Below are 25,325 nucleotides of genomic sequence, written 5' to 3' on the forward strand. Positions count from 1 at the left end.
CGGCGGTGGCGCTGTGTTTTGTTTTGCGATCCTGATGAGGAATGTTGATTGTGGCCCCGAGGTAAAACATTTCGATTGGCATGATGTCAAACGAAAAGTTTGTTTATTGTTTTAGGTCGGAAGAAAAGATGGAGAACAGATGCAAAAGGTTGGCGTTTCCTCGTTTGGTGACGAGTGGTGGGAAGTAACTAAGTACAATTTTTTCCGATATTTGTACTTTGCTGTGTAATTTTTTTTCTCTTACATTTGATATGGATTTGTATGTTTGCCTTTTGTTTTGATACTCAAGTAACTGTAATTGTACTTTTGCCTCTCTCGTTTGTGACTGATGCGGAGCTTGTATAACAAGATTTCATAGCAAAAGTAATGCTCTGTGATTAGCATAATTTCGATTTTATCTTCTTAATTGCGATTAATTAATTACAGGGGAGGAAAAAAAAATATCAGCGTGAAATAACACACAAAGTCACTTTTTTGTGTTTATGCACTCGGGGCGACTCAGAATCTTTCTCTCTCGAAAGTGACTTAATGGAAGCGTGGAGAAGAGCACATTTGGGAGGAAATTTTGCAACAGATCAACAGATGACGATAAGACAATTATTAATAATTAAAAAATAATAATAATTAATTATTAATATTTTATTGGCATAACCTTACTTGCATTAACTGCATCATTGAATTCACCAGACTGTTGAGTTACTAATTTGAAATTGCTTTTCCAGGCCTTTACTGCAGCCTCTTTCAGTTCTTTTTTTGTTCTGGGCAGTAGGAAAAAAAAAATGCATGCTCTATTGGGTTAAGGTCTGATTATTGTCTTGGCCATTTGAAGATCTTCCATGTTTTCGCTCATCTCTCGCTCTTTGTCAAATTAATATTTTGATATGAAATCCAAATGTTTTCTGTATACAAAAAAAAACACAGCAAAGAAATTGACCTTGCCGTTTGAATACTTTTGCAGGGCACTGTAAGCTTGTCAATACTGTGACGAAAATTACCAGGACGACCTGTGTTAAATCCATTCCACGCATCAATTGGAAAAACAAAACGACAACGGAAAACAATGGGGAAAAAAAACTGAAAAAAGAATACTTGAATAAGTCAGGACGATACTGTGCCTCCAAAAAGTCCAAGAAAAAAAGTTTGTGTTCCTTACAGCGATATGTTATTTTGTTTGTCGGCGAATACGACTGCGTTGCAATTTAGTCAGCATCATCAACATAGCTTGTTCATAGGTGGTAAATAAAAAGCCGGGCATATTCATCCGCGGCCATATTTTTTGCTGGCCTGCCGCCTGCTTCATCTGAGCGGGAGATGAATTTTTCAGAGGCCTCGCAGCTCTGCCAGTGTCCGTTAGAAGAGTGGGAGGACGCGGGGAGGAGGGAAGGTCTGCAGTCGTCTGGGTTTTCGCAAAGGCTTGCCAACACGGCACAGGTGGCGTTTTGTCTGGACGCCTCCCAGGGAAGGGAGGGAAGGAGCAGAGAGCGCACTCGGAGGGGAGGAGGAGGCATAAGGACATTAAACATTTGGATCCATACGCCATTTTATCATTCGCTCGATCACGGCTTGATCATCTGCCGTGTGTGCGCGGGCGCGCGTGTGTTCCGAAAGCACAGTAAAAGCCTAATCCCGCTGACTTAATTTGTCTTTGAATAAAGCTTACGCATACGAGCGCCAAATTGCTTCCTGGAATAGATGAATGCTAGCTAATGAAACGAATTCATGGCGGCAGCAGCAGCAGCTGAATTTCGACAATCTTCATAAAGAGAAAATGAAAATCAAAAGGCAGTAGTTAGACTCTGACAAAGGACCCCACCTCTCGTTTCCATCCTAAGGAATCATTTTCGACATTATGGACCACCCAAAGGCCACTTTTGTTCATTCCAGAAATACGCCCAATGTGTTGTTGTACTGCCAATGCTTTTGATGCTAAAGGCTCGAATGACGGTGTCTTGCTAGCAGAGCTGGGCACTTGACCCTTTTTTACCGGTCAGTCCCCTTGCCCTCCGGCCGCGTTCTCTGGACCGTTCGGGCCTCGGCCCTCTGGACTTATTCGTAAAAATTGTCCGTGCTTGACGCCACCATCTCACTCGTGCGGACCTTAAACTGAATATCAAATCCATCCGATAAATGCTCTTGACAAGTTTTCTGTACTAGAAGGACAAGTAAATGTGAGCAGTGCGCCTGCCCATTTTTCGATTTGGATGAGCTGATTATGCTTTCGATCAAATCAGGGACAATGTGAATGTCAAAGTTTTCAAATCGAAGATACGAGACAAGCACAACAACGTCATTGGAAAACCCACAAAGACTTTAAACTATGTTAGCTTAGCTTTGCTAAGTGTAGCTGAGCTAACCGCTAATGTGAAGTAAACTAAAGTGTAATAAGTGCAAACTAACGTGGGAATATATATTGCAGCTGATCACTTTTCTGCCACGGTCAACTTGCATTTTAAGACTTACTCGTGTTTTCACGCCTCGTGTTTTTTGACAGCTACTTTTCCAAATGCTGATCAGGTGACACGCACATGATCACGTGAATCAAACTCCCACACCTGGTGTGTGTTAACGGAGGGCCGAGGGGGAAGTAGCACATCACTGTCACTCCGCAATGTGTCACCTGGAAAACGACACCTCGTACTTGACACCACACCGGCATCAAATGAGAAAATGAGAACCCCGCCGGGACTGAAGCATGAAGTTTGATGCGAGAATTTGAATTTCGAGTGCGTCGGTTTTTTCAGATCATACATACAGTGTCCCCACCAAAAAAAAACCCAAAAAAACAATTGAGTTTTACAATTTTTCCGCATGTACTCAGACTCCGTGCACCTGCGTCATTCGTCAAAATAAATAAGAAATACATAAATAAGATGAAACCTCCTTCTTGCTTATCTCCAAAACAATACAAATGACATTGCGGAGGTTGTGTCGATTTAGTGCACATTATTGTTAACAAATAAACGACAGCGCGTCGGGAGCCATTTGTCAACGACGACTGCAGATTAACTCGAGTCATTTGTCTCCATTGGGCTGCGTTGCGGCTCGTCCGCACCTTTCCCTTTCAAGAGAATGATTTTTCTCGTGCGACTCCTTCTACTTTGAAGTGTCACGCTGACAAAATTAGCCGAGGATGCGACGTTTGTTTTAAGATCACCCGGCTGGTTTGGATTACAGTCTGTCAATCATCTGCGTGTGCGCGCTCGCGCGTCTGTAGACGCTTTCGGTCTCGACAGGCCGCGTTCGACGTCCGTCAGCGTGATTGGCAGCGTTAATAGTCAAATAATTCCACACATCAGGCGAGTGAAAAGCTTCATTTCACTGAGCTGTTTAGATAATCACTTGTTTGGGAGAGGCTTCTGCTGACTGAATGACTTCAAGTTTTCGGGCATGTGCTTACTGTCTAACTGTCCTATTAATTTCTCTCTCGACTTTTATAATTTGTGCTGTTAATTTACAGCTCAACAGATACTCTTCACGGGACTATTATTATTCTTGATAGGGCTGTTGTTGTGCCCATTCTTCTCTCGTTCTCAAACAGCTCTGTCCTGTTTTTTTTTTCCCCCACAGAAAATCCGCATTGGCCACACACTTCTCCTTTGACAATCGTGTTTTTATGGTTCAATGAAAAAAAAAGTATTCCAAAAGAGCTTCAAAACGCAACTCCAAGCAGGATTAGCAGAGTTTGTGAATTTTCATAGTTGGCGTTAATTAATTTATATTTTTTATATTTTATTTATTTTTTTATTTAGGGCTGCTCGATTACGTAGAAAATTTTTAATCAAGATTATTTTATTTGTTTTATATTATTTTATTTGATTGAAATTGCAATTATTGAAAAAAATATTACCTTTTTGGTACGACCCCCCCCCCAAAAAAAATCAATTAATTAATTAATCAATCATTTATTTTATCTTATAATTTCAAAAAAGGTGCAAATATATAAATTCGCATATGGTTTCCTTGTATAAACAAACATTTTACGGGTAAAGTTTTTTTTTTTTTTTTTACGATTATGACAATTTTGCAATCGTTGAGTGTAATCGTAATTGAATTTCGATTCATTGCACAGCCCAAGGTAGAATTCATTTTCAGAACGGGTATGTTAGTTTATATTTGTTTTATTTTTATTTTTTTAAATGGGTCCCTCGCACTCATGTGGGACGAGTGTCAGTGTCCTGAGATTGAAATGACCCATATTAATTAGAACATTCACAGGAGAAGGCGTGTCTTTTTTTCCCTTCCCGATGTGTGTTCAAAAGTACCTTGCTATAACTTCCGCTGTGAATTGGAGCCATCAAAACACAATAGCGTTGATTCAACGGAAGCACTTTCTTGTCCTTTTTTTTTGTCACCCTGCAGGATGAATGTCGGAATTTCATGAAGGTCCTCCTGAGTAGACCCGGCGGCCTCTTTGTGTGCGGCACCAACGCCTTCAACCCGCTTTGTGCAAACTATACCGTAAGTATGAAAAGTTCACGTCTCACGTGTTCACGCTTGCGTCCACATCGCAAATAGTTCACCTGCTCAGGTGAACATGCACAGAATCATCCTGCTTCCATCCACTCATTCAGGTGATTTTTTTATTTTTTTTATCCTCATCAAGATGTCCCTGTTGCTTGTTTTCTGAAAATAGACCCCTCATTATTTCTCTGTTTTTAAACAAGTACAGTGAAACCCATGCTTGCAAAAAATCGGGAATATAATCATTGACACACAAAAAAGGTTTTTAATAGCCTACAAATGCCACAAGCTGGTGGCAAGGCTCAACACCCCGAAGAGTAACCTCCCTTTTCAAGCACCTTGTTGTTGGGCACGAGTGTGTGCACCTCACCCACTGAAAGGCAGAAAAGCAAGGCGCCGAGAATGTATTGTATTTTTATTTTATTTTATTTTATTTTATTTTATTTTATTTTATTTTATTTTATTTTATTTTATTTTATTTTATTTTATTTTATTTTATTTTATTTTATTTTATTTTTTATTTTATTTTATTTTATTTTTTATTTTAATTCATTTAATTAATTTATTTATTTATTTATTTATTTATGTCCGACTTGACAGCGAACGAGTGGACCTGGGCTCGAGGCTGGCGTGGCCGCTTTGGAGCGCCCTCGTTGTTGGCCGCGCACCTAAAGAGAAGTGGAAGGCATGAAAAAAAAAAAAAATCTAAGCCTTTGTGCCACCTGGTATCTTGTCCATGAACCTCTCTGAGAAGTTGAAGGAACTCAGTCGGGAACCTCTGAAAATGAAAACCATGAATTTCACGTAGTTTCCTTGCTTCATGGCTGCGTCACCTTTAATTGCGTGTCAGCAGATGTTGGAGAGGCGTAAAGTGAATTGGCACGTGCAAATATGCCACTCATGTTGTTCTCTGCTTGGGTTAAAAAAAACAACAAAAAAAGTGGAAATCATCGAGGAAGAAAACATGAAGTCAACAAGGTTCCGCTAACAAGTGTTGACTTACCTGACTCTGCCAATTTACCCTCTAATTACTTCCCTCCCCTTCCCATTAGTCAACCACTCCACCATTTTTTTCATCTTCGGTCAACCCATCGGCGCGTAGCTGAATTAGCTTCCCAAAGCCACCTCTGCTCCACTCGATCGCAACTTCAAAAGCGCCGCAAAGAAACGGAACATAAACGAGCCATCGGCTCGGCTGGCGCTTGAATCTTAAAAGATGGATCAAAGCCGAAATACTTTGATTGTCAAAGGCTCCCTGGCACGTCATTTGTCACGCCTCGCATTACAAGCGGCAGTGAGGAGGCGCCGCTTCGTTATCCGTCAGCTACTAATGACAACTGTGTGCAACGCACACTTGATTGCCTCGCACTTTCCTTCCCTGGGGCCTAGTTAGCAATGCTAGCAACTACTTTATTTATAGCCGTGCCTTAATGCAACAACACCAACTGTATAATACCGTGCACGACTCCCTTGCCTATTTTGTGGCTCACTACTCTATAGTACTGGAGGATTCTGCGAAAGCGCCGTCTAAATAGGGAAGTCGTCATGTTTCCTCATGTTAGCATCCCCTCCACCCTATCCACTGATGTCAGTGATGTTGTGATATTTTTTTAACGATTATTTCACGATTAGCGTCAATTGGAAAACTATTCTTCCTAACAACCATCTTATTTTTGTAGTTTTTCAACAGGCGAATTGAATGTCCTTCAGTTGCTGATTGACGAGTAGCCAAATGTCGACTCGTCGACTAATCGACTAATCGGTTCAATTATTGACGTGTAGTGAGGTGAAATGGAGTGAGTTATTTGCGGGAACTTTTATCTATCCTGTGTTCATGTGTGTACGTATTCTTCAAGCAGAATTGTGTGACTCTCTTGTCGTCATTATTTCGCCTAATTGCCACCTCCGAATCACAGGCTAACACCCGCTAATTGTCATTCTCCTGTGGCTTGTTTTTCGTAATACTGCATTCATATTGCTACTGATTGATGCGTCGCTGTGTGTGTGTGTGTGTGTAACAGGGAGATACTCTGGAAATGGCCGGTGACCCCGTCAGCGGAATGGCCCGATGCCCTTACGACCCCAAACACGCCAACGTGGCGTTGTTCGCGGGTAAGCGTGACGTCTTTCTGCCTTGCGTGTCGATCCCGCTTCCATGATGTCCCGGTGCACATATTTGTTCTGTCGTCTCCATAATGACTTGAGCGCATATCATTAGGAGCCGTTGTTGTTTGTCGCCGGGGTGGATAATGGGCTTTTTATTATGCTCGGCTTGCGTCGTTTTTCGGTTGACTTAGCCGCCTTGTTTGTTGACTTTACTTGATCTAACACTTGAAACGGTATCAGCGGCTTTTCTCGATCCTTTATGTGATATTGTCTTGTTTTAACTTCTCCTGCACTGTTGCGATATCTGATACATTCCAGATCCAACCGCAATTGGGGAATTCTAGAGGCAACCAGGGATGTAGCCAGAAATCTTTTAGTGGTGTGTTCAGGGTGGCAAAACGTTTCACTGGGAGGGAAAATGGGGATGTGAAAGAAATGATTTTGAGTCACATTCTTTTGGGGTTTTTGTACAGGTCAAATGATTTTTTTATTTTTTATTTTTCAGATAAAATAGCTGGATAGTCGCAGGTATCTTCCTCTAGATATGGGCGTGGCCAAAGAGCCACGGTCACCCCTGGCAACCAAATAGCTCCGCCCTGGTCGGACTATTAAAACAAATTGCACATATTTTGAAAAAAATCGGGTTCTCACTTTTGATCTTCGGCTCAATAAAGAATCAAATTCCATTTATTATTGAACAACTTTTTCACTCTGTTAATGTTTTTCAAGCAATCTGCGAGCTGCTTTCACATCTTCATTTTTCCGCCAAGGGTCATGAAAAGATTTTCTCATCATATGCTCTTTTATGTCATCTAATTTCAACATGTGTGTGTGTGTGTGTGCGCGTGTGCGTTGCGTGCATGCGTGCCACAGAGGGAAATCTGTTTACGGCCACCGTGACAGACTTTCTGGCCATCGACGCCGTCATCTACCGCAGCCTCGGGGACAGCCCAGCTCTTCGCACCATCAAGCACGACTCCAAGTGGTTCCGAGGTACCCCAAGATGTGTCCACGTGTGTGTGTGTGTGTGTAATTTTTCTGAAGAATTATGATTCTTGTCGAGTTGTGCTTGAGTTTGCCCGCAACCCTGTCAACTTTCTGTTGAGTTAGCAGCTGCTTGGACCGGCCCTCGGCACGTTTCACCAGCATAAGGCTGTAAAAAGAGCCGCAATCAGGCCCCTAGCAGGTAGACGTTGCTCGTATAAATCCAGTGAAGCGTCGTTGCACGCTTTTTGTCTGGTGCAAAATCCACGCGGACTTTCTTCTCCTTCTCCATGCTCACAACAGAACGCCACATTTGGGCAGCTGCAAGTTTCATTGGAGTTTGACCGAGTCGCAAGTACGGATATCTGTTTTCAAATGTCGGGATCAAGTTAAGAGTGGTCAAGAAAACTAATTCCGCAATCTTGGAACGGATAGCTGGAGTATTTGTAGCATGGCTTGCACATGTCCAAAACGTTGCTCTGCACTTTTTTTTGTCCAATGCAGAGCCTTTCTTTGTCAACGCTGTGGAGTGGGGCCCTCACATCTACTTCTTCTTCCGAGAGATCGCCATGGAGTTTAATTACCTGGAAAAGGTAATGAAAAATGCTCCACTGAGCGTGCCATCATTAGGGAAGGACATTTGCTTGAAATTACTAAGGGCAAGATTAATTCAATAATTCAACAACTCCTTTTTTAAGTGTTATGTTGGACTTGGACGCAATCAACTGCGCATATGTTGTGCGCGCCATTTTGTGTCCCCTGGCTTTAAGGCATTTTCCCCTCAAGTTTCATCAGAAACTTTTTTCTATAATTTTGTCATATTCTTTTATGATTTTCTTGCCATAGCAATTTTTTTGCATCATTAAAATAAAGTTGTAACCATTTTTTAATTTTTTTTATTTTTGCCATTGCCCATGTTGCGCTATTTGGTGGGGGAAATTGGAGGAAACTGAATTGGAGAGAAATCAGGCAAAGAAATTGACAAAAGAAAATTACAAAATTGTTTAATATCTTACCAAAAAAAAAAAGAAATTGAAGCACACACAAATAGAAAAAAATTTGAAAATTTTAACAAAAATTAAATGGGAAAACATCAATAAAAATCTGACCTAAAAAAAATCAAAGCAGAAATTAGAAAATGGACAGAAAAGAACTGAGAAAAATGGCAAAAAACAGACAAATACAGCAAAACAATCGACAAACCTACCAAAAAATACGTCAAAAATAAATTTTAAAAAATTACAAAACTCATTCAGAAAACTGACATGATGTGACATAATCACACACACACACACACACACACAAAATAAAGCCCGATAGCACAGTTGCCTCAATCATATTTGCAAATTTTTCAGAAAAAAAAAAGAAATATTCAACAAAAACATTGTTCTTTTTCTGACAACAATATGGCAAAAGTTTGGCAAAATTGCCAAAAAGCTTGCAAAACAAAAAAACTGACACAAATATGACAAGGTCTACTTCACTGAATCTGCTGTAAAATAAAGAATACAACGCCCCCCTAGGATGAAATACAAAAATAACCTCCTGCATGTTTCCATTGTCTGACTGTAGGTTGTGGTGCCCCGAGTGGCCAGAGTGTGCAAGCGCGACCACGGCGGATCTCAGCGTGTGCTGGAGAAGCAGTGGACGTCCTTCCTGAAGGCCCGACTCAACTGCTCCGTGCCGGGAGATTCCCACTTCTACTTCAACATGTTGCACTCCACCAGCCCCGTCATCAACATGCACGGCCGCGACATCATCCTCGGCGTCTTCTCCACACCGGCTAACAGGTAACGCATCGCCACGCAAACGGAAACCAACTATGCAACAACTTTGGCTCAAGTGACGACAAAATGCGTGGATTAGAAAATAAAGATAGCGGTGATGAAGAAGAGCAGCGTGACAGTGATGAAGATGATGTGGGTGGTGTGGGCGTGTTGTTCGAAGGCGCCTGAGTAAGTCAAGGACGAGGAAGACAATGATGGACACGTGCTCTCGGAAAAGTGTTTCATCAGCTGCGTCTTATCTGCCACTTTGGAAGCGCTATTGAACACACGAATGTGCGCGCGCACACACGCACACACACTTACTCTTTCGTTAGATTCCAGATAAAAGCATTTAGTAGCGGTGTCCGACACATTTTCATTGTAGTTCTAATTTCCATTAGAAGCCTTATCAAACTGTATAAACCACATGTAGTAAATCATATGGTTTAGCTTTCACAAATTCACATATTCCAATTTTTTTGTAATATTCTTGGTGCCATTTTGTGGCACCTTGGTGTTAAAGTGAAGTGAATTGAGGAGCTTCACACACAAAAGCTGTGCTTTGCTGCCATCTTGTGGCATAAGGTTTCAATTTAGGATTCCAAACTTGGATTGGATTGCATATTCGGTTTTGGAGCGCACTTTAAGGGTATTAATTTCATATTTTAAGACAGGATGAAAGTTTCATGTTGTGATTTTAAATTAGATTTTGACGCCTGTGTTTCAGTTTCAAACAGGGGTTTGTCTTGAAAATCAGTAATTACCGCACTATTGGACACTTTATATTGCTTAAGGACTTTGTATGTTATATGTGTGTGTATACATGACAGTATATCCTAAATGTATATTCAAATATAATTCCTTGGCTGTTTTAAACAAAGGTTTCTTGGCCTAGAGCCAGTATTCTGAGTAGGAGAGAAAGGAAACGAACGCCAGCATGGCCCACCGGTCCCATGTGGCCCACTGCGACACACTAAGTGCTCGATGGACAAATGGCTTCATCTGGCAGCGCACAAGAGAAGCGGGCGAGAAACTTTGGCGTGCACTTGCAGATGCTCGCTCATGTTGCCCTCGTGTAACACTCGCCACGCAAACATCCATCTATCTATCTAGCTAGCTAGCTAGCTAGCTAGCTAATCTTTGTAATGTAAAGTAGCTAGCTAGCTATCATCCAGCTAGCTAGCTATCCAAATAAATTCAGGGCAAGTAAACAATTTATTCCAACTATATTTAAGTATTTTTTTTCAGATATATGTAATTAAGTAGTAAAGTACAGATAGCTGAAAAACTGAATCAAAATTTGTCCTCGGTTACTTCCTTCCACTGATGTTTGATCAGCTGAAAGTGATGTTCGTGCTGGGTTGTTTGGGCTTCAAATGTTTGCTGTGAGGGGATTGGGAGGTGAAAAAAAGAACCGAGCAAAATTATGTGGCAGGTCGTGTTTGAATGTGGTCCCGCGGTGAGTCTTGGGACTCTGTGATGGCCACCTGAGAAAACAGCAGCAAATCAGGACGCCAAGAAGTGTTTCGATTTCAAATAGTCTTTCTCCTTTGAAATGAATTGAAATTCCATTCATTGCTTCCATTTCACCATCCCACATAGTCGACATTTTCACAAATGTTTGTGAATAATCATCATCATCATTATCAGTTTTATTTTCTCAGTTTCTACCCATTTGTTTTGTGTAAGACTTTCAGATTAATTCTTTTTTTTTTCCAATTTAATCTGAGGTTTATGTTTTTTTGTTGCACTTTTTTTCTTTTTTGCCATATTTGAGTTAATTATCAAGCTTTCTAACATTTATCAAATGTTTAATTTTTTTAGTGTTTTTCCTGCATTTTTTTTTGTCATTATCATCATTTTTGGCAGAGTTGTCATTTTTCTGCAGGTTTGCTCAGTGTTTATTTTTTCTGCCGACTTAAATTTGAATGCACTAAATACATATTAATCCCTGACATTTTTTGTAAATATTTAATATGCTCCTATCAAGTAATACCACTTTGCTCCGTGAGTTAGCAATTGTGCAACATGTCTGACACTGTAAAAGTACCTTCCCCTCAAAATAACTCAACGCACAACAATTGACTGACAAAATTGGCGCAACAAAAGTGAGTACACCCCGAAGTGAAAATGTCCAAACTGGTCTTAATTCACCATTTTTCCTGACACTGACTATCGCAAAGTATCATTCCTTCAGTGTTGTCCCATAAAAAGTCATATCCACACCAAATCCGAGTGACAAAGTTGATGATTTTCTCATCGCTAGTTGCCTGGCAACATCACGGCGAGGACTTCACAGGAAGTCACTTATTGTAGCCAAGAGCCAGACCGCCACGTGACCTCCCTCCCGTCTCCCTCCGGCAAAGCCACACCATATTGTTCTTATAATTCACCTTTACAAGCTGTGACATGTTTCCCTTTGAGAGGCCATTTCTTTATTGTTGTTTGTCTCGCTCGTTATCTGGCGCCCACCTTGCGGCTTCATTTTCAACCGAATCATACGAGTTGATCGAGCGGCACGGGGACAGCTTGAGCATTTTGTTTTGCTTAAATGCTGTATTTAAGTTTAATGCAAGTCGGGCCTGATAAGCGCTGCATTCGTTTTCAGTCGCCAGAAGAGTGGCTTTGTGTTTCAAACTCGGGGGAAGTGTTAAAAAAAATGGACTTTCAAGACAGGATTCTGGTTTGTAATTAGTGTTTCAAGGCACGGTTGAGGTTTCAAGTCTGGTTTAAAGTTTCAATTAAGAGTCAGGGTTTCAAAATATTTTTTTTGAAACACGGTCTGTTTGAAACAATCTTGACGGTTTTGATTTTTTAGTTTTTAGCCATGGTCAGTGTTTTCAAGGTAAGGCTTCAAGGTAGGGTTCTAAATCAAGGAGGGTCATTTTAAGTTTGGATTCCATATCTTCTTTAGCGTTGAAACAACAGATTGATTTCAAGTTCGATTTTCACGTCCATGTTGCAGTTTCAAAGTTGGGTTTTAAGCCTTTGGTTTGGGTTTCGGGTTTCAAAGTTGGGTTTCAAGTTTGGATTCCTAGCCTAGTAGAGGCTTCTAAACAAGAACTTTGTTGTGTTGGGTTTAAAATCTGAGTTTCATCATGTTATGAAAAAAAAAAAAAAATACTTTTCCACTCAAGTACAGGAGTTGAATCAGTACAAAAAAAAATACTGGAGTTTTTTTTTTTTTTTTTGCCCATAAATATCTGCACTTGTGCTCAATTACAGAATGTGAGTATTTCTGACCCCGCAGATGATGCCACCGGCTGCAGGTGTCGAAGTTCTTTTGTGTTTTTGACACTTAGTCGCCATTCGTCATCTGAGACGCACACGAGGTGGTCTAAGTTTTGGTGCGTGGGGGGTCCAGAGTGCTTCGTGTGTGTGTGTGTGTGTGGGCGGCGTACAGATGTGCGGCTCCCCCATGACAGGGTTCACCGCCGGTTAAAGCGCCCCCGTGACTCAGCAGGCGTTGTTGTCGGGTTCATTTCCTTCACGCGTATCTTTTTTTTTTTTTTTTTTCCCCTCGTCGGTTTGTGACGGGAGGAATAATCAGTCAGTGAGTCATTTCCCGTTTTGTTTTATTTTCCAGAAATCCTCGCCAAGACTTTTCTAATCTCTCTTTTGCATCCCCTGCCTGTCTTTTTTTTCTTAAGCCGCCGACGTGACAGGTTCCATCTTTGCCTGTCATTCGTTTTTGCTCTCGGTAACAATTCCCTTTTGTTTTCAAGCACTGACTGTGAAAATATGAAAAGCCCAAATCCAATTTGTCGTCTTTTGCTTTGGTGTCTGTCCCCCCGTATGGTGCCCGAAAGCCTGTTTTTTCCCCCCACTCCTTTTGTTCCTCCAGTTGCGAGTGGAGTTTTTATCTACCTTTTGTTCGCGGTCATTCATTTGCCACAAAATCATGTCTTGCGGAAGAAGGAAAAAGTTCCTCTTGAGTCAAGCATTCATTTTGTGTACGCAGCATCCCCGGCTCGGCCGTGTGCGCCTTCGACATGGAGCAGTTGGCCGCCGTGTTCGACGGCCGCTTCAAAGAGCAGAAGTCAGCGGAATCCATTTGGACGCCCGTTCCTGATGAAGTCATCCCCAAGCCGAGGTGAGCGTGACTGGAATCAATTGGCGCACGGTGTGATCGATCTTTTCACGTCATACAGTCGAGCGCTGATGAGTTCCAGATCCACCTGCAAGATGGAAAATCCACAATATGGGGTGAACTAATCACAAAGGACGAATTTTGATGCTAACTTTAGCTTGCTTAATGCCCCATACGTGGAAACGCCATAGATAGGCTAACAGAAATCATTTCAAACTCTCCAACAGCTGTTACAAACTGATACAAACAAAACATCCAACGACTCACGGACATGTATTGTCGCCGCCCTGTGAGAGCAACATGGCTCACTTCCACTCAAGGGGCGTCCGTTTCTTCTTGCTCCTAATGACGCAGCATTTTTTATTTTTTTTTTTGCCCATTAACTCATTTACTGCCATTGACGGCTAAAGACGTCAATGATCCATTTATTTTTTTTACTCGGCTGGTCGTGAATGAGTTAAAAGCTCAACGCTGGCCTGTATGTTGTCGCACAACCTGGCACAGAAGCCAAAATTCGGACCCTTGCACTGTACTGTAAAAAAAAAAAATCAAATGTGTGATATAGAGGGGGTGCAGATCGTGAACAAAAGGGCTGGGTTTAAAAAAAAAAAAAAAAATCTATATAAAATCTATATATCGATTTTCGGGCCCATTTGTATCGTATCCAATCGATTTTGGAAATTTGACTCGATACCTTGCCCAAGTGAACCGCAATGTAGCGGGGGCTCACTGTACATCCAAAATGCTTTCAAACTAAAAAATCCGATATTACATTGAGCCCATATCACCAAAGGAGACAGTTCGAAAAACAACCCGATGGCCGTTTGAGAATTATCTTCCCATTTCTTCTTAGGCCAGGTCATAAAAGTGCACAAGGCCGTCGACGTCCTGCTTTGTCGAACAGCAAAGTGATACAATATCAGTATATGAGCCGAGCGGCCTTGTTGAAAAAAGTTTGAAAACATCTCTTACATTTGGTCTCGTCCAACCGCAGATTCCATTTTTACATGGTCACTTCAGACACTGAGCGCAATCCCATCTTTAATTGTGCCTGCTGTGCTTTGACTCCACTTGCTTTAGACCCGGCGGCTGCGCCGTTCAGGGCTCCAGGTTCAACTCGTCCAATTCGTTTCCCGACGAGATGCTTAATTTCGTCAAGACTCATCCGCTGATGGACGAGGCCGTTCCGTCACTTGGACAAAGGCCGTGGATTGTCAAAACCATGGTCAGGTGAGTTCGCAAGTCCCGAGCGGCTCGGCTCTCTTTGGGATGAAATCAATACTAATCCAGCGGCACCTTGACCGTTCCTCGGGAGCTGAATTCGATCCGTGACCAAGTTCTTGTAAATCCTTCAAGCATTTAACACAAATGATCTTTGTTTCCTTTTTCTTCTTAGAGGTGCCACACTGGATATAGGTTTAAAAACAAGGTAAGGAGAAAAAGCATGTGGCTCCAAAGTCGGCAGTGTCCGAAACGTGTAACCTCTTCCAAACTGCTTGCACGGAAAATCGCCGTACGATCGAATGTGACATTGCCCCGCTCGGAGTGTGGATTCATTGCAACTTTTCACGTTCAGATATTTGGAGGCACATCTGGGATGTCGCCAAAGCTTTGTCTCAAGAGGAAAGTAGTACATTCATTGGTGTCAAGGAAGCATGTTGAAGTAATACACCTAAACTGAGAGCAAATTGCTGAGTTTAGCCTGGGTCGTTTGTGAACGTTATGGAGAGTCTTCCCTGCATCTGCATGTATGCACGTAGTTAAGATTCTTTGTTTTTTTTAAACCATTTCATTTGCAAGGTTGTGAGATGAGCCTGGAGCCCAGAGTTCGAAGCAAACATGGTGAAGCAGCATTTAACTGTTATGCTGCTACGTAGACGTGAAGCCCGAATTGTAAATGCTATCAAATACAATTTAAAAAGAGATTTTTTTTTTTTCCCCCAACCAGATTGTCTTTCAAAGCATTTTTTAAATCCTGTTCTCGCATTGTACGTTCTGTTAGTAATTTTAGGAAGCTTGAACTCTTTGCTTGTGATGATTTCAAATGTTGTACTTTAAATTATATGAATCTTGTGTATGAAATGTCATATATATGATTGAAGCCGCCTTGCCTTTAGAGTGCCTCGTTGTCCCGGCATGGAAAAGCCGGCATGCTGACCCCCGTGGGATGTAATCATGCCACTGAAGGCTATTTGCGGATATTTTTTGCTGCTCAAACATTAGTCACAGGAATCATCCCGTTTTTTTTCGGGTCATTGTAGTGGTATTTGATTGACAGTTGACAGCCGAAGCCTCATTTTATGTAAATGCACATTTAAAAAAAAAAAAAAAATGAAGAAAATATGGCAGGAGGGTTAATATTCTTCTCTGTGGTGTGACAAATTTTGATGTTTATTTTCATTTTACGGGGACTTTAAAGCTGAGTCGCTGCCCCTAATTTACGATAGTCTCTGCCGTATAAAATGTTTTGTTTTTATGGCACATAAACAATCGGACGTCTTAATAAATAAACGGTGGCCGTCTACGCTTGATCCCTCACGGTGACGTACGCTCAGCCGTTAAACTTTGCATTCCCGCTTATCTACTTCTAAACACCATCCATAATCTCGTAAACAATTATGTTACCCGCGCAACGTAAAAGGATTAAGCCGTCGAAATCGGGCGAGACGCCGTTGGAAGTAATGGAGTTCGGTTATTCGAGAGGACATTTTCAATCATCTGCTGCAAGGATTCACACCGTCACTCATCCCGCGATGGGATTATGAGGACGACATAAAAAGGCTACAACGATGCATCGGGCACAACATAACTGCTGGAGTCCAGTCGCGCTCGGCTTTTGTGCATTTGGATAATTAACGACCCAACGTCTTATGTAATTAGCAAACAATGCAAATTTCATACGCAAATTCCCATTGCATGTTGTCCTTACAATGCACAATACTGTGTTTCATCTTGTGGAAAAAAAATAAAAATAAATCTCCACATTGTGCGCAGGTACCAGCTGAATAAGATTGTGGTGGACTCCGAGGCCGGGCCGTACAGGAACCGCACTGTCCTGTTCTTGGGCTCCAGCCGGGGGACCGTCCTCAAGTTCCTCATCCTGCCCAACCAGGACAACACGGTCACCAGCAGCAACATCTTCCTGGAGGAACTCGAGGGCTTCAATCCTGAAAAGTAAGCAATCTTCGTGCGCTACCTTGGCGGAATGTTAATTTTCCCGGTGTTCAAGCGCGTTTAAATGATTCTTTTACTTTGCATTCATTAAATATGAAATCAATCAACGTGCAGGGCAAAAAGTGACTTTTCATGTCCTGTGTACAAATTTTGTCAAGTCAAGTGTGAAATTAAAAAAAGGAAAGAAACGTTTTGTGACATGTTTATTCGTGTGGCGCTGTGAACCCCTCCTGCCTATTCACAAATTCACCTAGTCACGTTTTTTTTTTTCTGTGGAAGTTTTTCTGCCAAAGCCCTGGCTAATAGGAGAAAGAGAAGTATGTTGGTGTTTTAAAAACTCTTTAAAAAAAGGCAGCTTTATTTTTATCGTGCATTTCATACAAGCGATAACTCAATGTGTTTCGCATAAATAAAAATACAACATTTAAAACAAACAAAAGAATTGAAGACGTTTAAAAGCAAAGTAAAAGAAATAGGTGTTGTCATTCGGCCATTTTGGTTCTGCTCGGCCCCAATATCATCACGCCGATCGAGTTACAGTTAAAATTTGTGCCATCTGGTTTTGATGCGCACGCCCAGAAAAAGATCAATGAAGATAAAAGACGATGTTTACAAAAAAAAAAAAAGAAGTGGAAGAGGGGCCTTTAATTGTTACCCTGGAGGGAAAGATGACTTAAGGCTAACTTTTTTTGACATACAATCACAATCACGGAGTGTAGGACATAAACACGTGCAAAATCTGCAGATATGGATGTCATCAGTGTCCGGTGAAGATTTAAAACAAAACCAAAAAAAAAAGCATAATTTGGAAAAAGCTTCCATTTATTTGTTCCTAGGCAAAATTTGGTGTCAGTTTTTTTTTTTTTTTTTTTTTTTAAATGTCTCTTTTGGTTGTGAATTAAACAAGAAAGTGGCAGTGTAAAAACTGATTTTATATATAAATATATATATATATATATATATATATATATATGTATGTATATATATTTTTTTTAAACAAGTTATTTATTTTTTTTTATATATTTTGACAAACTCAATGTCCGAACAATTTTAATTCTGTTCAATTCACAATTTTTCAATACATTTATATCCGGTTGGAAATCCAGTTAATGAAAGTATTTCGGATTATGAAAAGAGCAAAACGTAGCAAACGATTCAATTTGAATTTTTATTATTTTATCTTCACACAAATTTTTTACAATCATTTGTCCCTCTTAGTTCCATTCCTCGTCTCGACACGCACAACAATCACATTAACTTGTTATTTTTATTTATTTTTTTAATAGAGCAGTAACAATGTACTCACTATTATATTAATTACTGTATCCACATATTTTTTTTTGTGAGTCTGACATCAACAGGAGAAAGACAATAAGTGCAGATATAGTAACATTGAAATAAGAATAAAAAAAAAACAAAAAAAAAAAACAAGGTGAACCCCCGTTCAATTTTGTATTCGCCAGACTCCGGCTAATTAGATGCATTTTAAGTGCTCGTGCAAACTCCTCATGCTGCGGGGAAGAGTGCATGACTTCAGGGTTCAACTTTTCTTCGCATTTACTGGAAAAGGAAAATACTGGTGGCCTTGTGTTGTTGCAGCCGATAATCATCATCACACTGCCACTGTGACCTCACTTTATACTCCGGGCATGGTAATACAGTAATTGGGGAGCAGTGCGGCAAAAAAAAAATAAAAAATCACATTATGCTACTTCATGTTTTCGTTAGTCACCGCTGTGCCATTCACATCTTGGAATAGATTCCTCCTAATGATTTTTGTCCCGGTTGTTAGGCATGGAATACAAATGTTCAAAGAAGAAGGCACACTCGACTCTTAAATAAGGCCATGGATGAGAAATATTTTGCTTTTCACGTCAGTCAATCAGAATTACATTTAATTAGCCTATTTTGACAATTGTTAAACAACAAACAGTAATTCTAAAATTTAACAATAAATAAATAAAAAACTCCATTCTGTTTTTGGCCACTCCCAGTTGAACTTTACGGTCAATCTAAACATAAAACAAAGAATGATATTTATTTAAAACAACATAATTTTGTTGTGAAGCCTGCAATCTTAATGCTAACACATAATGGGAAAACGCCATAGACAGGCTAACAAATGACATCTGCGGTTTTAGATCCCTTTTAAGCAATGGATATTTGAACACAAACGATGCAGCAACACATGTAGACAGACAATCTAACAATACTCAAAGGCATACATTCTTTATTCTGTGCCAAGTACAACTAAATATGACTAAGACTCGTTGATCTTAGTTGCTTCCATCTCGGTGCTGTTAATTGACTTGAAGCACTGAATGAATTGAACTTGTATCTCAAGGCATCTCCATATTTTTTCATTTACTCTCATTGACTCACTGGCAATGTTATTTTTTCTATTCCGCTGACTAATGGTTCAAGATTACCTCATGCTTTTTTTTTTTTTTTTTTTGCTTGTGTGTGTATCTGCTGCAGGTGCACCGGTGACTCTCCACAGGCCAGGCAGCTGCTGTCTCTGACTCTGGATCGAGCGAGTCACACACTGATATTAGCCTTCCCCTCCTGCGTGGCGCGAGTGCCCGTGGCACGCTGCCAGCTCTACTCACGCTGCATAAAGTGAGTCGAGCGCTGCTTTTCCACACGCAAGCATAGATGCGCACACTCGCTTCTAATCAAATCGTCAAAATAGAAAACGAAACAGAAATTTGCAATGAATGTTGCAAAAATAAAACAATGAATGTGATTTAAAAAAAAAAAAAAAATTCCTTTGAAAATTCCCACGCAAGCAGGAAATCAATCGCCATATTCATTTAATGCTTGGAAAATGACAATGAACCTAAAAGAGGCGCGGTCTCTTATTGCAGTCCAATTCCGGGTGCAAGTGTGACGTTACGTTTTCTTGCGCAGAAACTGCATCGCCTCCAGAGACCCGTACTGCGGCTGGACCCGAGGAAGCACCTGCTCGTTCCTCCGCCCCGGAACCAGGTAACACAATTCCTTAAGCCGCATTTTTCTCCGTTACAGTGAACCTCCGCTAGCTTTATACGAATGCATAAACGCCGTAGACGGTCTGTAAGGAATGAGCATTGACGTTATTTATGGTGGTTATAAATCTTCCAACAACTGTGCCTTTAACACGCAGGGAGCTGCAACGCATACAAACACGTAACAAAGTGTGTTATGTTCCAATGAAACCAAGGTGGAACTTTGTGGCCATCATTCCACTGCACCTTACCTTAAGAAAAGAAGAACCAGTGTGGGTGAAACAACGATCTCTGAATAGTACAAAATAGCCTTCAAGCTTCGGCGGGCCGGATTAAAACGTTCAACGGGCCGCATATGGCCCCCGGGCTGTAGTTTGCCCACGCCTGGTCTAAATTATTACACGTGTATGCCGACCCCCAATTAACATGCGTGATGAATGAATGTGATTGGTTAATTCTGAAGACAGCCACCGTTGTAAGAGGGTGTGCACACTTTTGCAAATTATTTATTTTTATTTAATTACCCTCTCAAATATTTTTTGTAATTGTGCAACGTCGGTAGTAGGTCACATGAATTGAGTTAAAAGTTTTGAATTATCTTGTTTGTCTTCCGATATAGCACAATTGAGCTCAGTGCTGCCTGGCGTGTTGTGGCAAAATGTGGTACTGCACTGAAATTCACACTCGCTTGTTTACTATCAAAGCCCATCAATAAAAGGATTGTTTAATAATATACGTAACGGAGGTTCTACTGTAGTTTCTTTGTCTTCCACTTTCAAATTGATTTTCTGGCATCGCACCTGCGATTACGTTTATTATTATCTGCTTTGAGAAGAACATCTGCGCTGTCTAAGTGGCCTGTCAGTCCCGCTATTGGTTCAAGATGTCTATTACTACCACCGCATAATATTGCATCTTCTTTCACTTAGCTGTTTATATATATAAGTGTGTGTGTGTGTGTGTGTGTGTGTCTGCTCACCTCCACGCTGTCTTGCTCCCGCGCTTCGATCAGACAGCTCATCGAATTAGACGCTCCAAGAGCACAGATGTAGAGCCAAGAAAGCAGACAACACAGGCCTGGAAAGACCACCGCGGGCTGTTAAAGGCCTTTGTGTCGACCGTCCTGATTTGATTCCACTCGCCGATCGATTCCGCTTCCAGTTACAGGGAGATTCCTCCAGGCAGGATGACATGATGCAAGCCCTCTTTTTTTTTTTTTTTTTTTTTGCTAAGTGAGGCCAGAGCAGGCAGGACGTGAGCTAATATTAAACATGTGAAAAGGCACATCACAAGTTTTGAGGTAAAAATTTGGCTGTTGAAAGGTTTGAACTGATGAGTTGACTTTGCCGATTTCACTTGACGCTTGAAGTCGACTAAATGCGAATATTGCAATATTAATTATTTTTTCTAGTTTGTTTCATTTGTTTCTATCCCGGTCAATGGAAACGTGACAAATTACGTGAAACGAGTCGGTGTGCGTGGGGGTGTGTGTGTGTGTGTATATATATATATATATATATATATATATATATATATATATATATATATATATAAATATGTATTATTTTTTTTAATTTATATATTTATTTATATATATATTTTTTACTTTCTATTTATATATTTATATATATATATATATATATATATATATATATATATATAATTATATATATGTAGATAAATACATAAATATATAGATATATATATTTTTTTTATTTATTTATTTATATTTATATTTTTTACTTATATATGTATTTATTTATTTATATATAAATTTATATTTATATATTTATATATATATATATATATATATATATATATATATATATATATATATATATATATATATATATATATATATTGGTGGCAAATGTGGTTGAAATGGCTTAATTAGTTTGGGACAGAAATTGATTGCAATTTCTGTTGTTCTATTCTATTTTTCTTGTATTGTTTTTTTTTTTTTATTCACAGAGTAAAAACACAAGTCAGATGTTATTGAAATATTAATGAACGTTCTAATTGGATATTTTTGGCCGCCATTTTCCCTCCAATTAATTTCTCGGCCTTTGTGTGTTGAACAGAGTCGCGCCGAGTACTGCTTGACTCTGTTTTTGCAGCTGTGTTTTCTTTCCTTTGGCTGGCTCTCATTTCATCTCCGCTTCCTCTCGCCTGAGAAGTTTGTTAAAATGTCACAGACGACGGGGAGGCGCTCAGGACACACTTGAAGCGCTTCCTATTCAACTGAAATGACCTATGAAAAAAATCTGCCTTGACAAAGATAATAATCGTCCGTTTGTGTTCCTATACATGTTCCCGTCGCAAAGGAAGGTCACCAAAATATACGAACAAAGCAGCTGTCAGCAGTTTTGCGCATTTCAGATGGAGTCAATCAAAACTCAAACATTAATTTAGCACAATTCAACTCCTTGCACATATTATTATTCAGCGGTCCTAAATTACGCCAACTCAAGTGAGATATTTTTTTTTTTGTTGACGTAGCGGCATCCAAACTGGGAGAGCGGCGTTCCGTGATATCTTATTTATCAGGCCATGAATACAATCGCGGGCACAGCTATGAATCATATATGAAGAAATCTTCCCAGAACGGACAGTAATAAAACTGCAACATTTGTCTTCTGCTGGAGAAAATTCATTTTGAAATAAATATTACATCATGTTGACACCAAAGGCTGCCTGAGGTGCGAAATTGGACATGTTAAGAACCCAAATGTATATGTTGGAGCGGTTGTCTTTCTAGGTTATTCCTTGAGAGAATTCGAAGAAATTGTCCAGAAAAAAAACAAAAAAAATAAACATCAAGCCGGGCTGTCATCGCGAGCCACATGCTCCTTCACCAAAACATGATTCTGATCCCCAACGTGTCCGCCGGTTCTAGTAAATTTCCACTCCAGTCAAAATATTCAGAGGCTGTTTTTATACATATTAAATTAATTAAAAAAATAATAATAATGGAAGACACTTTATTGGGTTTTGTTAACTCTCCACATTGCGTATTTACAGTTCCCGCAGAAGCGAGACCAAATTGGGACCAATTCGGGCCAAGGGTGCAACTCGTAAAAATGATCGTTTCCAACCACTTTCACGTTTAAAACATTCCGCACAGGAGCTTCTATTTACAGCATCAACATCAAACGTGAACCGTGAATATGCTGACCAAGACATTTTTTGCAATGCGGCTCATTAAGCCGCTTAATTAAACTCCCCGCGGGTGGCCATGATCTTTAAATTCGAGCTGTGTTTCGCTTATTAGGATCATAATCGAGCCACTGGGGCATCTTCACTTTCTCCATTTTTTTTTTTTTAAATTTTCAGTAAATGCTTCATTCAGAAGCTTGTGTTTGAGAAGCCACAAATTGACGTCACGCGAATATGATTGTAAAACATGCAAACGATTTGACGTCAAATATGTTGCTGATTAATTTCTCAACACGATATTACATAAATAACATTGAATAATTTCTTGTTATTTTTGTGTGCCCTCCCCTTGACAGGTTGCCGTTTGAACAAGACATCGAACAGGGAAACGTTGCTCACTTGGGCGACTGCGACGGTAAGCTCGCTCGCCGCATTTGTACCGTCACTTAGCCGGAGACTGCAAAATGCTCACTCTGTATTTAAGTAGGACCTTAAATCGGCCCGTTTGCTCTCTTTGTGGCGATCCGGTTCTTTCTCGACAATCTCGCCATGTTTTTGTGCTTCAATGAAAAATAAAATCGGATGTGGAGCCTCCAAAATCCGATGCAGGATCACAGTTTTTCAGTTAAATTCAATCAGATGGTGAGCCGGCTGTCATTTTAAGGTATCGGGTACTCGTGGAGGCGGCTGTCGATACCAGCCACGATACTTAAGGCAAAAAAAATCTGACATTGAGTAAATCCTCTGCGCTAGAAAGGAAGAAAAATCTTGGTTGGTTATTTTTTTTACCCATTGTTTTTAATGACATTTTATATACCGAAAGTACTAGAGGTATCGGTACTTGGTATCGGTATCGATGAGTGCTCAAAGAGTAAAAACTAGTATCGGTTTTTGAAAAAAAAAAAAATAAAATTCCTACTAAAAAGTAAAAATGATCTTTACTGTGAAATATATGCAATACTGATTTTTAAAACATTGCGTGTTGTTTAAAAGTTTAGCTAGCTTTGGCTTGACTTTGCTAATGTTGGGAATTGACTAGCCAAATTGTTCAATTAGATTAACTGTAAAAAAGAAAAAAGAAAAAAAAATTCCATAGGCAGATTGTGTGGAGATTTTTTCTTTTTTTTTTTTTTTTTGTGACACAGGAATAAAAAATAAAAAAAAAATTAAAATATAAAGAATTCCTCAAAAATCTAATAATGTGAAGCTACCTGAAAATATATACTAATCAGTACCAAAAATCTTGCGCTAGCTTTCCTCCCGCCACTGGCCGAAAACGATAGCAAGCGCGTGCACGTTCCGGCGCGTGGCAGATGAAACGCGACGCAAATAAACAACGGCGAGGCGTCCCCCGCGAGAGTCAGCACCGCCATCCGACACAAAGCCCGTCTGCTGCTCTCATTTAGTGCGGGAGCTGGCAACCTCGCTCCCGCTGCGTCTTTTCAGCTGACTTTGTTCTTTCTCGCTTGTTTACTCTGTCCTTACATGTACGGGCTCTTTTTGCTTTTCTTCCATAAACATGTCGCTAATTATGTTCTCCTCCAGCTGATTCCCCCTTCATGTTCGCTTTTTTTCCCTCTCTCTTATGGAAATAGATTTCGGTTCACCTCATATTATATATTAAGCCATCTACTCCAGATGAGGTTTTGGATGCTCCCCTGACACACACACACACACACACACACACACACCTCACGTCGGTCTCTTTCATCTTGGCACTAATTCCAGTGCGTGCAAATTAATCCTTTCCTTCTGAAAGTTGCCCAAGTTCACGTGACGTGTGCTCCCTGTGAAAAGAAAAGATAAATATTGGATAATCACCACACAAATCCTGTTGGAGATCAGCACCCCTGTTTGATGTTACGCTTCTCACTTCAGATTGCCGTAAAAATCTCTGTGGGGAAAAAAAGGGGGGGGGGGGGCGAAGACATGCCCAATGTTTACGATGGATTAATGCTAATCATTTGTAACCATATGTGGCTACTTAAGTGTTATTTTTTGGTTTATTTATTAATTTTTTTTGCCAAGCTACTAATAGAAACAAGACACGCCTGTGATTGCTAAAAAAAAAAAAAATGCAAAGTAGTGACCATATAGGCTATATTAAATTAGCGTTAACATTTGTGGTGGCTCGTAGATGATTTTTTAATATTCCGTGTCTTTTCCGCGTTCTTTTCTCCTGGCTTATTGTGATGTGAGTTGACAGCGACGTTTGTTCTTATAGAAAGAAAATAATCGGTCGTCATTAAATGGCAACCCGGTATTATATATGCTGAGCTGCTAACGTGATGGAAATTTAAACTGCCAATCATTGCTCTCACTAGTCATCTTTTTTTTTTTTTTTTTTGCCACTTCTTGATTAAGTTTTAATAAGTCCAGCAGGCATATTAAAACCTATTCATTTTTAATGTGTTTCCATATTTCATTTTTCGCATGTGTGAGATAATTTTGAAGCCGCAGAAACTCTGATCTCACCCTGACTTTAAGTCCAAAGTGAATTAATTTGAGTGAACTCATTTGCCAAGGCGAAGGCACTTCCTTGAAAATGCAAAAGTATGCACAAGTTTTTCGTAATGTGTGCTTTATTGAGATAAATGAGGG

The 25,325-nt window shown here is 40.1% G+C and overlaps 1 protein-coding gene across 6 annotated transcripts in view; it reads left to right on the plus strand.

Annotated features, from left to right (window-relative positions):
• The window catches only part of sema6bb (sema domain, transmembrane domain (TM), and cytoplasmic domain, (semaphorin) 6Bb), a 155,400-nt gene that overhangs the window by 107,451 nt on the left and 22,624 nt on the right, over nt 1-25,325 (plus strand). For 5 of the 6 annotated variants that reach the window (XM_088313895.1, XM_088313896.1, XM_088313898.1 and 2 more), the window contains 12 exons: nt 4,360-4,458; nt 6,483-6,573; nt 7,441-7,560; nt 8,056-8,144; nt 9,124-9,341; nt 13,279-13,410; nt 14,488-14,637; nt 14,804-14,836; nt 16,402-16,581; nt 19,060-19,200; nt 19,492-19,569; nt 23,081-23,139. In XM_088313895.1, the coding sequence (XP_088170021.1) occupies nt 4,360-4,458; nt 6,483-6,573; nt 7,441-7,560; nt 8,056-8,144; nt 9,124-9,341; nt 13,279-13,410; nt 14,488-14,637; nt 14,804-14,836; nt 16,402-16,581; nt 19,060-19,200; nt 19,492-19,569; nt 23,081-23,139 (1,390 nt within the window). The remainder of the gene's footprint in view (nt 1-4,359; nt 4,459-6,482; nt 6,574-7,440; nt 7,561-8,055; nt 8,145-9,123; nt 9,342-13,278; nt 13,411-14,487; nt 14,638-14,803; nt 14,837-16,401; nt 16,582-19,059; nt 19,201-19,491; nt 19,570-23,080; nt 23,140-25,325) is intronic. The other variant, XM_088313894.1, reaches the window with a different exon arrangement.

This window comes from Idiotropiscis lumnitzeri, chromosome 13 (assembly GCF_059441095.1).
Source record: "Idiotropiscis lumnitzeri isolate Australia: NSW breed Sydney's pygmy pipehorse chromosome 13, RoL_Ilum_1.0, whole genome shotgun sequence".
Lineage (NCBI taxonomy): Eukaryota > Metazoa > Chordata > Actinopteri > Syngnathiformes > Syngnathidae > Idiotropiscis > Idiotropiscis lumnitzeri.